The following is a 15,225-nucleotide window of genomic DNA, read 5'->3' as shown; positions in this document are numbered from 1 at the left end:
AACCTAAGTGTATGTAAACTTCTGACTTCAAATATATATATATATATATATATATATATATATATATATATATATATATATATATATAATTTATTTTTATTTTTGTTTTGCATTAAGAGAATGGGCACCCTATTTTCATGAAAGTAATGTTGAAATACAAAACATCTTAAAGCCCCTAAAATAGACTTCATTTTGAAAATGTTCTTGCTTTTGTTTTTGGAGTGACATCTGCAGATTTCATTTGATTTACTTAATCAGCAATGCAAATGCTGGATAGAAGGTGAGAAAATAAGAGAGAACAAAATGAAGGCATTTCATTTATCAACTGAAACTAAAATCAATAGAAACAATCAAGTTTAAATGTAGCATTTGTATGTGCATTAAATGGTGCATGAACTACAAAGGCATGTTAAAATATTTTAAGGGTCTCCTTGTAGTGATTCTGATGATCTGGTAAATTGAGAAATTAGAGCGATGCTGTATCTGCCATTATCCCCTTCCCTCATTCTCTCTCTCTCTCTCTCTATCAGCTTTATTGGCATGACAATTGGAGTATAGTATTGCCAAAGCATTTTAAGGTTATGTAAATACAAACTGTTTTAAATAAGATCTCTCTCTCACTCTCTCTCTCTCTCAAGCGAGTCTAAACAGAATGGTACAGTCCTGCATACTGACTGCAGCTACTCTGAATTGCTATAAATAACTCAAGGTCATTGGCTCACCCCAACTAAACATGCACGCCCCTCCCTCTCAGTGTGTGTGCAGAGACAAAAACAGAAGCACACGAGACATAGTACATCCATAAACAGGTCAAATCTAACATTTGACATTCCATTTATTCTATGCATGTTGTTAATCACAGTTATTTAACAGGACAAATGGAACCAAATGGATACTGCATAATGCCATCCATAGTTTTGATAGTCTACTACTGGACACAAATCACTGAACACACACACAAAAATAAGTCATGCATTTTTGCTGCATTGTATTTTGTCAGATAATGAACAGGGCACTAGGACTAGGTGGAGACTACATGGGCATGGAAAAGTAGGCTTCATTTGACCTACACAATTTCACTCTCTGCAATCATGTGGTAGCCTGTATGTTATTTATTTATTTATTTATTTGTTTGTTTTTTATATCATCTTACATTTTATGGTGTCTGATACCCAGACACTTTTAGGGTAGAAAAATAATTGTAAGAAAATCAGTACAGATACAATAGGGTTCCAGCACCTTGGGTACTTGGGCCCCTAATGATGCATTACAGAGCTGTGCACATGTATATTTCTAGTTTCAACATATTTTGTACTTCAGACCATTGAAAATGTGTCAAATTTAACACATTTGAGCATGGAACCACACTGAGAGCCCCACTTCTCTGGGATTTAAACATATAGGGCATTAAAGATGGAGACACAAAAAGGAAAGTTGTAGTCTGAACCAGAATCTAAAAGGATATTAATATATAGTTAATATCTTTATAGGAAACTTAGGAAAAACAATGAAAAAAATTCCCCCAATGACTCTTACCATTGGCACATAATGCAAGGGTGTTGAAATCAACTGATTTTAGTAATAGACTTACCTATTTTTTTAGGTTTTTTTCTTGTTGTAGTTTTGCTCAAAAATCTTAGGCGAAAATTGTCATCTTTACCCCCCTCTACAAAATAAAGGATTACTCACTATTTTGCCTGTCATAACCATTTATGTATTTCTTTAAATATTATTTTTTTTTATATTTACTTCAGTTACTTAAAATATATTATTTCGTCACATTATAGTAATGACAATAAAAGGGGAAATGTGCTTAATATCTTGAAAAAATGTTCTTGTGATTTTGGGGTGAAATGTGACCTGCAGGCCTACATGTTCTTGGTAGGCTTTGTGAAATTTACCTTTATACTGAAATATAATAATATTTTATATATATATATAGGTATTTTGAAACTGAAATCATTTTATATTTCATTTGTTTTCTTCCAGCATCTGACTGACTTTAACACTTTCCAGTGGTCATATTTCCATTTCAAACCAACACAGGAAGTGCTACACACCTCAACACCTACACAATATTTCACTCAACACAAATTAGAAAAACACCCAGGAAAAGTCATCTTTAATTCTCATGTTGATAATTTTTATTATATATATTTATAATATGTACATAGAAGAGAAAACAAGATCAAACCCAGCTATGAAACAGAGCACCGGGGTGAGCAAGCAAACTGGGGAGAGAAAGAGCATGTACCTGTATATAAGACAGGGAAACTACTAAAGAGGTGCTCGCCATTTTACCTTCGCCATGTCCTAATTCAAAAATTAGATGCGCTAATGTGTAAAAAGTAAAAATAAAGTTGAAAAGCATAAGAACGTTTCATCACATTTACAAGCAACCCTCCCCTTTCCTAATCAGACCGACCCCCCCACCCCAATTCTTCCGATAACAGACACACAGCACAAAACTCTTAAATTCATATATTAAAAAAAAAGAAAAACCATAACAACAAACCTTCTGAGAAAACAAATGATCATTCAGAAAACATCCCCAAAAAAGCACTTATTTTTAATGTGTGAATGTGTGTGGGTTTTAAATTAGACTTTCTTATACTGTTTAATTTCACACAGACATAACGTGAGATCCACAATGGATCTTTTCATTTTAAAATCAAAAGGAATGTTCCTAAACACAGTTGCCCCTTGCCCATCCCTCGTTCTCGGTCACTGCACGCACACCCATTTCCCTGCTACTGCCCCCTCCAACCCAACACTACCAATTCAGTTACAAAATACTACAAGCAAATCCACCACAGAATGTTAGTGACAAAAATGTGTGGTTAAGTTAGCATTGGCAAGCGTTAGTGGTGTCAAAACTAGATTACACTGGCATTAAGTGATCCAATATAATGACGGTGAAACTATCCTAATTAAGACAGAGTGATGCACTAATACTAGTGAAGTTTCTGATATCTACGCTTTTATAGATCCAAATTGCACATAATAAAACAGTCAGGTCAAAACACTGTTGTCAAGCCAACAGATAGCAGGACTCAATCGCAATCACCAGTAGAGTCTGTGTTCGAAATGTGCTGAATGTAGACAAGACTGACGTTTAACCTCATGGAGATGAGCATAGGGGCTCTGGGTTGCCCTACAGCATCAATTTGAACCTATCAAATCACCCAAGGAAACATCTGAACGAGGTTCTGCATTAAAAATAAAGATCCTTCACTTAAATGTTCTTAAGAAAGGTCCCAAAGTACTGTAGGTATCCAGAGAGATTGACTGATTCATGGTTAGGTCTAAAGTTTCATTAACGAACATGGGAGGTCATATCCGATCTTCTATAAAAGACCAGTCAATCCCAATATTCCTTCATCCAGACACACCGAACCGGCTCCTTATAACTGTTACACACTTTAATTGGTGACAAAATTAAGGCCCTCACAAATATGCTAATATTTTTACTGTATGGAAATAAATACACGCATATTACCATAAGCACAAACACTTACGATGCATGATGGACCGTTTTGGGAGCACTTAAGGTTAACTGGCTTCTGTGGATGTCCAACCCAACAAGATGGTAAAATTAAACCAAAATGTAAAGGTTCCACACCAAAGCCACAAAAATGCTGACAATGGGAGGAAACAACCGTGTCGACATGTGCCAAGTTCAAGATACTCAGATGTTCAGCTCCAGTTTGGACAAAAGAAGCAAAGGTCATTGAGGTAACAGAGGGAACAGTAGCTTTCATCGACCAACCTAAACCCTGGCCCCCTCAAAAAGTCCAGACTATCAACAAACAAACAAAAACAAAAAAACAACCATAGTCTTCCCCCCTTTACCAGATGAGGTCATTTGACAGCAGTAAGCCTTTGTACAAGCCTTCATTAGAAAAACAAAACTACAGAAAAAAAAATCAGTCTTAAAAATCACCATAATAACAATAATATACTAGTAGGATGAGCACAAGTAGAATATTGCCAACATTGTATGCACTGTTGACTTCCTGTCAGCCTAAGAAGCCATGCCCTCACACACAAAACCTCAATCATTCAAGTGTATACATTACAACTTGTGTGTGCGTGTAAATTAGAAATACAAGAGAAATGGGTTATCTTCAATTTAAACAACCTCTCCACTGGAGTTTAATAGGAGAATTGAGCATCACCCCTAGATTTTCTCTTATCATAGACATCTCTATGCGTTAACATATGACTGTACAAAAGCTCCATTCTGGACTTGAAGTACAAAGGGGTGGGGTTATTGATGTAGGTGGGGCTGATGTACAGGAAAAGAGTATGGCTAATTGGGGGGGGGGATCTTATGAAAAACAGGAAGCTGGACAATAAAAACAAGAAGACTGATGTCATAAAATATTCTATTTCAAAAAGAAGCCGTAAGGTGGTCAGAACATTGGCTCTTAATGCAGTGGTTCCTCCCATGAGAATTTTCCATGAGCTTTTTTGGTGTGTGTGAGAAAATGTGTTTAATGGGGGGAAGGGATGGTTGTGTGTGTGTGTGTGCTCAGGCTCTTCAACAGCAGCCGCCACCTGACTGCCGCACAGGAGTGCTATCGATCAACAGGTTGGGCTTGTCTCCTCCGGTTGTTGCTCCAGGGCCCATGCGTTTCTTGATCTCTGCAGCCATAGTCATGAAGGCCTGCTCCACATTAGTGGCATTCTTAGCGCTTGTCTCAAGGAAGGGGATGGCTAAAGAATCAGCAAATTCCTGCAAAAAAGAACCACTCAGAGTGAGACTCTTGACAATGCGTTTCATTTTCCCAGACATCATACGTTCGACTTGTCAGTAACTAGTATCAATAAAATAAAAAGTTGAGTAACTCTATTCATGAAATTGTATAATGGCATTTTCTTGCACAACTACACTTGTACATTTTCTGATATAAATGTGAGTGGTGCTTGCCTGTGCAAAACCACAATTGCTGCCACAATGCTAGAATGTGGTTGATTGGCAGGGTGTTGCTTTATAGCTACTTAAGTGTTCTGAGAGGTTGTTAGTGTGTTGCAATGAGATTGCTAGGGTGTTCTGGTGCAAAAGTTGCTAGGTAGTTATTTACTGGCTCAATTCAAAAGTCTCAGTGGTATTCGGGTAGATATAGCTCAGGCCCCGCCAATGTAAATCTATGGGTGTTTTTTTCGGGGGTTTTTTACCATCTGCCAGTCAAAAATCGTAACTTAAACAGGTGATAGCAGCACACCTCTCCTCAATAAGCACACAGATTTTAGGTATCATTCTTTTCCTTACAACAAATGGCATGCAACTAGTTAAATGCCAAAGTTTAATACTTAAAGTTTGGGGTTTGTTGAAATCTCTAACCCCAAGTACGATGTAACAGTGATGCTTGCTAGCAAATGTATCCTTTTCTGAGGATAATGGTGCGTTCAAGTCATGTCAAAATGATGGTATTTACAAGTTGAGCGCACATGAATGCCACCACAAAGTCGTAATTACGAGTGAGAAACTCTGGATTTTCTGTTAGCCCTGACTTTCCGAGTTGGGGCCGTGTCAATTTAAGAATCATGGCAGATGCCCACTGATATTTGCTTGTTTTGCTTGTGGATTTTGACTGGGCAGTTCTATCTGTATGCATTTTTTGCACTTGTAAACTTTGGCTTACCTGAAGGAGAAATGAGGGGAAACATGTATCTCTCAATGACGCAATTATTGTAAATATTGTATTTTGTGCTGCATGTAAATGATAGTAAAAAAAAACAAAAAACAACAACAAACAAATAAAATGACTTTTTTCTCCATAAAATAGTTTAACCATGAATAGAACTCATCCTCAATAAACAAGATTGGTGGGCTGAAATTGTTTTTGAACAGATAAAATATTTTATTTCTTCGCCTGTTTTCCCATATTTCAGTTCCAAACTGAAATGGCTAGATCGTGTTGAATTAGTTTAAGAAAAAGCAGACCTTACATAAAAAAAAAAAAATAAAAAAAAAAAGGTGGACACACCTGGAGTCGCCAATCTCTGTCAGTTTGAATTATATGCCTTTTTTATATCATAGATCTGCTTTGGGTGTCTGTTGGCTTTAGATATTGTTTGCACAATCATTTTGTTGTTGTTATGCTATATTAGAGAACATAAAAACTTAGGCTAATGATCGCATTTTAGCCGGATGTGACTTCACCTCGACAACTTTATGCAATCTGAGTTAAATAATTTTGCAGATTACTCGATTAATCGTCAGAATAATCGTTAAGATTATTCGATTACCAAAATAACTGATAATGACAGCCCTACTTGTAATGAAGAATAACAATAAAGCTTGCCAGAAAATAAGACTCATTTTGTGTGGTTTATGCAGTGACTGGCTTGTGCAGTAAAACTACATTTCCCATCATTATATGTAGCCGCACAAGAATGATAAACTTGATAAAGTATTAATTACACACCTAATGTGAGGTTTTCACATAATTTTGTTGCACTGGTGAAAAGAAAGCTTCCTATCTTTGCCAGTATGAGAAAAAGAGAGAAAGAAATATGAAACTGCAAAACAGGTCTTTCCAAATAAAATCACTTCACATCACACGCACATCACAACGTATTTATGATCTCTGACCTCATAAGTAAGAACTTCCCAGGAAGACTTGAATGCATTATAAGTACAGTTTCTTGCTCACATAGCTACGAAAATGGGAAGCAATGTGAAGTTGATATACTGATGCATAAAAAGGCAATAAAGTAATTCAGGTCCACAGTTCTCAGCTTGTTTTGGATTTGTAGCTTACATAAAGAACATGGCATGAAGTTGAACATCTATTAATCATTATTAATAATCATGATTACAATATTAAGGGAAATAATTGATTAGATTTTTATTTTTTTTTATCCCCTTTTTCTCCCAATTTGGAATGCCCAATTCCCACTACTTAGTAGGTCCTTGTGGTGGCACGGTTACTCACCTCAATCCAGGTGGCGGAGGACAAGTCTCAGTTGCCTCCGCTTCTGAGACCATCAATCCACGCATCTTATCACGTGGCTCATTGTGCATGACACCGCATGTTACATGAGTGGAGCTCGTGCTACACTCCGCGATCCACGCACAAATTACCACGCGCCCCATTGAGAGTGAGAACCCCTAATTGCGACCACGAGGAGGTTAGCCCATGTGACTATACCCTCCCTAGCAACTGGGCCAATTTGGTTGCTTAGGAGACCTGGCTGGAGTCACTAAGCAAGCCCTGGATTCAAACTCGTGACTGCAGGGGTGGTAGACAGCATCAATACTTGCTGAGCTACCCAGGCCCCCGAAATAAATGACAATTACGATTTTTTTTCATAATCGGGCAGCCCTAGTTCCTACTTTGAAGCATTATTACCTTGGCTGTTGTGTAGTCCACTACTTTCTTGGTGGTGAGGTCACACTTGTTTCCAACCAGCAGCTTGTTGACATTCTCGCTTGCATAGCGGTCTATTTCCTGCAGCCACTGTTTCACATTATTATACGACTCCTTCAGGGAAAGCAGGAAGAAGAGAGAAAATCTCTTTAGATCTGCATCTTTTTCAAGCAATGATGAGGCAGAATAACATCAATGCACTTAAAATAACGTGCAATTTCAGATAAAACCATGTTTGAGAAGCAGGCTATCAAATAAGTCTGCTGAGGATGACATGAACAAATTCAAGAGCATCAAAACTACTGAAAAACATTATCTCCTGCAACTTCACATCTCAAAATTTTGTATATACTGTGATTCATTACAGCTTCAGTTGCAATGCGTGTCTCATTAAATTTGGGTCAAACAAGTGTGATAATGTCTCACCTGATCTGTGACATCATAGACCACAATGATGCCATGGGCTCCTCGGTAGTAACTGGAGGTGATGGTGCGAAACCTTTCCTGCCCCGCAGTATCCCACTGGAATAGAGGTGAGGATAGAGAGGCAAACCAGGATTATTCAAATATTAAAATTATTAATACAAACATTTGCTTTTAGAGGACAAGTAGAAAGCTTAAAGTAATCTAAAAAGTATGTAAAATTCCATTAAAAGTGTTGAAATGAGTTATGAGCTAACATTTATCCATGAATGCAGGGCATCATTATGAACTTGGTGTGCATACAATAGATGAACAACAGTTGATGCAGTCACTTTTTCTACACAAATACAAAACAATGCAAAGTATATGACTTGACACCAAACACAGCAGCAAATTCACTTTGAATGTCATGCAGACACACTTTCATAGAACCTCTGAAAATGAGAGGTAGGAAAGAAAAAAGAAACAATGGATTGGAACTCACAATCTGTAGCTTAATGGTCTTGCCATCCAGTTCAATAGTGCGGATCTTGAAGTCCACGCCTATGGTGCTGATGTAGCTCTCTGTGTATGTGTCATCCTGCAGGAACAAACAACAAAGATGAGAGAGTGAGAGAAAAATGTACTTTTATGTGTATCTCACATTCTAAAAGTAATTGCTACTAATCCTCAGTGGACTCAGTGAATTGCGAGTCTGTAGCATTCAAAGACTGCATGACTTTAACTGATCTTTGTATGATTTATTCTGAGCATTTAAAGTGAAAATTCCTTCAAAAAAGAAAGTTCTGTCATCATTTACTCACCCTCATGTTGTTCAATACCCATATCACTTACTTTCTTCAGTGTAACAGGAAAGGCAATGATAGGCAGAATGTTAGGGACTGGCAGTCCCAGTCACCATTCACTTTTAATTGCATATGGTGACTGAGGCTGTCAGTCCCTAACACCCTGTCTACACCGGGGACACGTCCTTTGACGTAACGCAATGGCTTGAGACTGTCTACACTGGACACACTGAAGCGAACGTTCTAAACCGTTTATTTGTCTTGTTGGCAGGAGTAGCGTTAGCACGTGCGGCGCAAAATGGAACGTAACATCCATTTACTGTCAAACCGCTCATGTCTGGTGTAGACAGGGTGTAACATTTTGCCTAATATCTTGCTTTGTGTTCCATGGGAAGAAGAAAGAAACACAGGTTTGGAACAACATGAGGGTGAGTAAATGAAGTTTCACATGTTTTGGCAGTAAAGACTGACCAATACAACCATTGGCGTCTGTACTCACAGCAAATCTCAACAGAAGACATGACTTCCCCACTCCAGAGTCACCGATGAGGAGCAGTTTGAACAGGTAATCACTAAAGTGTGAAGTGTAAAACACCATTAGAGTTAAAATCAATACATCAAAACAAGTACACAATTTCAGTTTTACATATAAATGAACCTTTTTTTTTTTTTTTTACATATACAAACTTCACACCTTAAGACAAATTAGTTATCACATAATAACATTAATATGTAATAACAGTATTAGCAGCAACTCAATATTTTACTGTACAATGGTGGTAGTTATAATGAAAATCCTACAATATGACAAATAATGATTGATGAACAATCTAAACCTAACAGATAGGAGTCTGAAGTTTGGTGAATTGTGAGACTAACAGCAAATATGTGTTATGTTTGTTGCTTAATTTATCAGTGTCACTACAACTGTTGTACAACGATGACTCTTGTTTATAATGTTATGCATTTATTGCAATTTATACTGTGTATCTTGTTTGTATGGTAAACCTTTCAATTTCCTCTATTTAATGTAATATATGTGGTATGGACTGTGTTATGGGATAAAAAATGTATAGGCTAATGAACTGTTGCCACAATTAGTCCTAAAATATTAATTCCTGACTTAAAGGAATAGTTCACCCAAAAATGAAAATTCTCTTATCATTTACTCACCCTAATGCCATCCCAGATGTGTATGACTTTCTTCTGCTGAACACAAATGAAGATTTTTAGAAGAATATTTCAGCTCCGTAGGTCCATACAATGCAAGTGAATTGTGGCAAAAACTTTGAAGCTCCAAAAAGCACAAATAGACAATATAAAAGTAATCCATACAGCTCCAGTGGTTTAATCAATGTATTCTGAAGCGATCCAATTGATTTTGGGTGACAACAGACCAAAATACAGACCAACATTTTTCACTTTTCAGCTTGCCATTGCGGTCTCTAGGCATGATCATTATTTCAAGATCGATTACACTTCCTAGTGCTTGACGCATGCTCAGAGCGCTACATGCCACTAGGAAGTGTAATTGAGCTTGAAATCAAAATCGCCAAGGAGATTGCAATGTCAAGATTTATGGTGAAAAAGTAGTTACACCTTGGTCTGTTCTTATTTAAAACTGATTAGATCGCTTCAGAAGACATGGATTAAACCGCTGTATTCATGTGGATTACTTTTATGCTGCTTTTATGTGCTTTTTGGAGCTTGAACGGTTTGGACCCCATTCACTTGAATTGTGTGGACCTACAGAGCTGAGATATTCTTCTAAAAATCTTTGTTTGTGTTCTGCAGAAGAAATAAAGTCATACACATCTGGGATGGCATGAAGGTACATGATGAGATAATTTTCATTTTTGGGTGAACTATCCCTTTAATGCCTTTAATAGCTCAGATTAAAAACGTCCTACTGAAAATAAAAGAGAAATCTACATCAGACATCAGAGTACGACTTGCAAAACAAAATTACCATTTCCAAGAACCAACAACCAACTTCATGCTGACAGCAAGGAGAGTTCAAAACAAAATAAACATAAACAAATTCTCCCCTCCCACCAGCTCAAAATAAAGTCGGGTGTAATTGAATCCACTTTAACGATAACACTGTTGCAATAGACGGTCTATTCTGGTTTCTGCATTCAAGAACTACCATTAGACAAGCTGTAAAATGTTGCTTCACACAACAGTCGTGAAGCAATCATGACTTGCTCTGTGTATTTTGTTACAGAGTGCTGGGTCTAGAAAGAAAAGATGTGTTATGCCTACAAACATGAAGAAAAACAGACAAGTAAGGTACTTCAGGAAGGTTTATCATTTTAACAACCCAATTTACAACAAGCACCTTTTGTTTAAGAAACAGAACCACAAAGCTGCATATTTATTCATCCAGTGAAAAACTATGAAGCCATTCCCCCTTATGACCTCTTCCAGCTCTAACAAAGACTCTCCAATTCTAAGGCCTAATTTAAATCATATGACACTTGCAATGACAAGCGTTCATTATATGGCATTTGCGCTTATATGATACACTTTGACAGCTGGATTCCGTCTCGCGTCTGTGAACTAATGACGTCACTCCGTGACAACGTGACGCAACACACTAAACTGACGTCACGCAATACGGCAATTTTGGATATGTTCGTGCGATACACATAGTACCGATCCATTAAACACTCAATCGTGTATTACTTACTACTACTGTTAATTTGCGCGTGAGACTACCAAGAAACCGGCTTTAACTAGACAAATATCCGTTGAATTCGCGGTTTGTTCCGGACCTTGTTAGCTTTGCAGGCTAGACAAAGCTACACACTGACGCCTCGCGATTATGCACAAACTGACAACCCTTATACACGACTAGACATAAAATACTCACTATTCTGGATTCATGGTGTGTCTTCGTTTGGTTCAGCAGGAGATCTGACTCTTTCCTCTTCGAGCAGAAGAGATATTGATGATGATGATGATGATGACTTGTCCGTCTGGAAATCCGGGGCACTGGGGCAACTTCCTCTGATTTACCCCCTCCGATCACACCTCAACACTGTCTTCTCGTTAGAGTCGGTCACTTGACGGACATTACTGATCGTATAATACAAACCACGGGTATTTTGTCCTGCCTTTTCTTTCTTCCTTCCTATCTGCCCCTCGCTCGAAGTACAAGATGGCTGCGCAGGTGCGGCAGTGACATCAGATGACGTGGCATTACGACAGATGTCAAAGATCAGGCTATTCAACTAAAAATAGGGAAACATTTTTATTGTATTGATTAATATTACTTTTTCGTAATATTATGAACAGATTACTGTTTTATTTATGATGACAAATTATATTATATTACACAAATACGTATTATATTACATTACAAAACTACAAAATATTAACAAAATACAACATTTAAAAACAGATTTAAGCAATTAGAAAAATAAAGATATGAATCACAAACACTTTAAACCCTGTTTTTTCACTCTTATTTCCCTTAATCCAATTGGAAAACATAAATTTTATATGCAAAGCTTAATGTACAGTGCACCTTAAAATATGATGCCCTTTTTGGAACAGATATCTCCACATAGGGGGTAAATTGTCACAATGGGAACCTGCCATTAAATACCCAATTATAGGCTTTTCAGCTAAATTTAAACAGAAAAGCAATTATGAAACAGCATAAAACCGTATAAAGTCATGTAAAATATCTGTGACAACCTGCCCTGATATAAATGTGTCAACCTCCCGCAAACGGACATTTATGATAAATATAATTGTCTTAAGAACACAGATCAACCTTTCTGTAAAATATACCTTCATTATATACAGCTCTGGAAAAAAAATTAAGAGACCACTCTAAATGTTTCTTACATTAGCATCTCTACATGTATGGCAGCCATTCCATTCCAGTGTCTGTTGAACTCCTGCTTGAATTTTTGAGCCAGGAGTGGCATAAAGTCACCCAACAGCAATGTGAAAGACTGGTAGGGAGCATGCAAAGACGCATGATAGCTGTGATTGAAAATTAGGGTTATTCCACCAAATATTGATTTCTGAACTCTTCCCAAGTTAAAACATTAGTACTGTGTTGTTTATAAATGAATATGAACTTGTTTTCTTTGCATTATTCAAGGTCTGAAAACACTAAATCTTCTTTGTTATTTTGACCTGTTGTCATTTTCTGCAAATAAATGCTCTAAATGACAATATTTTTATTTAGAATTTGGGAGAAATGTTTTCAGTACTTTATAGAATAAAACAAAAATGTTCATTTTACTCATACCTATAAATAGTAAATCCAGAGAAACTGAACATTTGGAGTGGTCTCTTAAGTTTTTTCATAGCTGTTGGTGACCCTTGCCTTAATGTATGCCTGTGTGATTTAACCTTTATGTTCTGTTCGCACATTTTTGTCCGATTTGATCACTTTTTTATATATAAAAATGGTATCCTTCATCGGAGTGGTCTAGGTCTTTGTGACTTTTCCTCATTTTACCATCTAAATGTACAAAAATTATCCTGAAAAGATTCCATCAAGTTTAGATGGTTTAAAAAAAATAAATAAAAAAAAGTCACACTTGTACTGGACAAATTTGACCGACCATAGAAATCAATGGGGAAACCAGTGGTTGAGACCGGAACACAAGGCCGAACACACACACACACACAGCAATGAATTGGTGAGATTATAACACTGCCACAGTGTAGAACACATCCACACATACCACCACCCACTCTCACACACATATAGTGTGTCTTATTTCGAAGACTGTTAGGTAACGTCCTCTGTAGGCATCGGTATACCGAGTGTCCTCAACTTAGAATTATTTGTTTAAACAAGATGGCCTTAGTAGGACAAACGGAAACAGAATGTATCATAGTTGCTATGACAGCACGCATCGCTCTGAGTAAGAAGGGAATCTCTGAGGTAAACTTTAGAAGAGTTACATATTATACATTTTACACCCATCTACTGAGATAAATTATGTACATTTTCATCGACGCAAAGAATTGTGGGTTGTGAGAGCCAACAAAGGATAAACCACCTGCATCCTCCGAATTCCTGTGAAAGAAGGCTGTATTCGGAGTGTCCTACTTGATTTTCTGAAACAAGACAGCCTCTGTGACGTATGTGGCCGACAAAGGCGACCTTCGGGGCACACAGCATTCGAAACGAAACAGCTAGAGACAGATAGAAATGAATGGAAATTAACTGGTGAGACTACAACAGCCACAATGTTGAACACACACACACACACACTTACAGAACTACACATTTGACCCCACTGTGGGAAGTTTACCCTTCCAGACAAAACATTACATTTTTTTGATTCGGACAAACATATATGAACTTGCAAAATGAATGACTTCATTTTTCTCACAGCTCTGAGCTTATTGAATGATAGCTACAATCTGACAAATAAATGTTTTTTTTTATAATGCCTAAATATACAGTATATCCCAATGTATAACTTAAGTTACAGCATTGGGTTACAGACATCAGACCTTTTTCACAGACTGTGATGATGCGTTTCCACCTTATTTAGCAGCGTAAATCTCCAATTTATATATATATATATATATATATACAGGTGCATCTCAATAAATTAGAATGTCGTGGAAAAGTTCATTTATTTCAGTAATTCAACTCAAATTGTGAAACTCGTGTATTAAATAAATTCAATGCACACAGACTGAAGTAGTTTAAGTCTTTGGTTCTTTTAATTGTGATGATTTTGGCTCACATTTAACAAAAACCCACCAATTCACTATCTCAAAAAATTAGAATACATCATAAGACCAATAAAAAAAAACGTTTTTAGTGAATTGTTGGCCTTCTGGAAAGTATGTTCATTTACTGTATATGTACTCAATACTTGGTAGGGGCTCCTTTTGCTTTAATTACTGCCTCAATTCAGCGTGGCATGGAGGTGATCAGTTTGTGGCACTGCTGAGGTGGTATGGAAGCCCAGGTTTCTTTGACAGTGGCCTTCAGCTCATCTGCATTTTTTGGTCTCTTGTTTCTCATTTTCCTCTTGACAATACCCCATAGATTCTCTATGGGGTTCAAGTCTGGTGAGTTTGTTGGCCAGTCAAGCACACCAACACCATTGGTGTCATTTAACCAACTTTTGGTGCTTTTGGCAGTGTGGGCAGGTGCCAAATCCTGCTGGAAAATGAAATCAGCATCTTTAAAAAGCTGGTCAGCAGAAGGAAGCCTGAAGAGCTCCAAAATTTCTTGGTAAACGGGTGCAGTGACTTTGGTTTTCAAAAAACACAATGGACCAACACCAGCAGATGACATTGCACCCCAAATCATCACAGACTGTGGAAACTTAACACTGGACTTCATGCAACTTGGGCTATGAGCTTCTCCACCCTTCCTCCAGACTCTAGGACCTTGGTTTCCAAATGAAATACAAAACTTGCTCTCATCTGAAAAGAGGACTTAGGACCACTGGGCAACAGTCCAGTTCTTCTTCTCCTTAGCCCAGGTAAGACGCCTCTGACGTTGTCTGTGGTTCAGGAGTGGCTTAACAAGAGGAATACGACAACTGTAGCCAAATTCATTGACACGTCTGTGTGTGGTGGCTCTTGATGCCTTGACCCCAGCCACAGTCCATTCCTTGTGAAGTTCACCCAAATTCTTG

At 37.4% G+C, this 15,225-nt stretch overlaps 1 protein-coding gene across 1 annotated transcript; it reads right to left on the bottom strand.

Annotated features, from left to right (window-relative positions):
* Positions 1–2,121: 2,121 nt before the first annotated feature.
* On the bottom strand, positions 2,122–11,782 carry LOC127415181 (ras-related protein Rab-1B-like). The gene is made up of 6 exons (XM_051653814.1): positions 11,463–11,782; positions 9,087–9,159; positions 8,287–8,382; positions 7,806–7,901; positions 7,362–7,493; positions 2,122–4,738 (listed from the first exon to the last, which is right to left on the bottom strand). The coding sequence occupies exons 1-6, from the start codon at positions 11,474–11,476 to the stop codon at positions 4,544–4,546; spliced, it is 606 nt and encodes a 201-aa protein (XP_051509774.1). The 5' UTR covers positions 11,477–11,782; the 3' UTR covers positions 2,122–4,543.
* Between the last annotated feature and the right edge of the window lie 3,443 nt (positions 11,783–15,225).

The sequence above is a fragment of the Myxocyprinus asiaticus genome, chromosome 2 (assembly GCF_019703515.2).
Source record: "Myxocyprinus asiaticus isolate MX2 ecotype Aquarium Trade chromosome 2, UBuf_Myxa_2, whole genome shotgun sequence".
Lineage (NCBI taxonomy): Eukaryota > Metazoa > Chordata > Actinopteri > Cypriniformes > Catostomidae > Myxocyprinus > Myxocyprinus asiaticus.
Note: the sequence above shows the minus strand (reverse complement) of the source record. Positions and strands in the feature narration are given on the sequence as shown.

Coding starts and splice junctions, on each gene's coding strand:
- LOC127415181 (XM_051653814.1), bottom strand. Junction 8,383..9,086: donor GTCTTCTGTTGAGATTTGCT/GTGAGTACAGAC, acceptor TTGTTCCTGCAG/GATGACACATACACAGAGAG. Junction 4,739..7,361: donor TGGACTACACAACAGCCAAG/GTAATAATGCTT, acceptor TCTTTTTTGCAG/GAATTTGCTGATTCTTTAGC.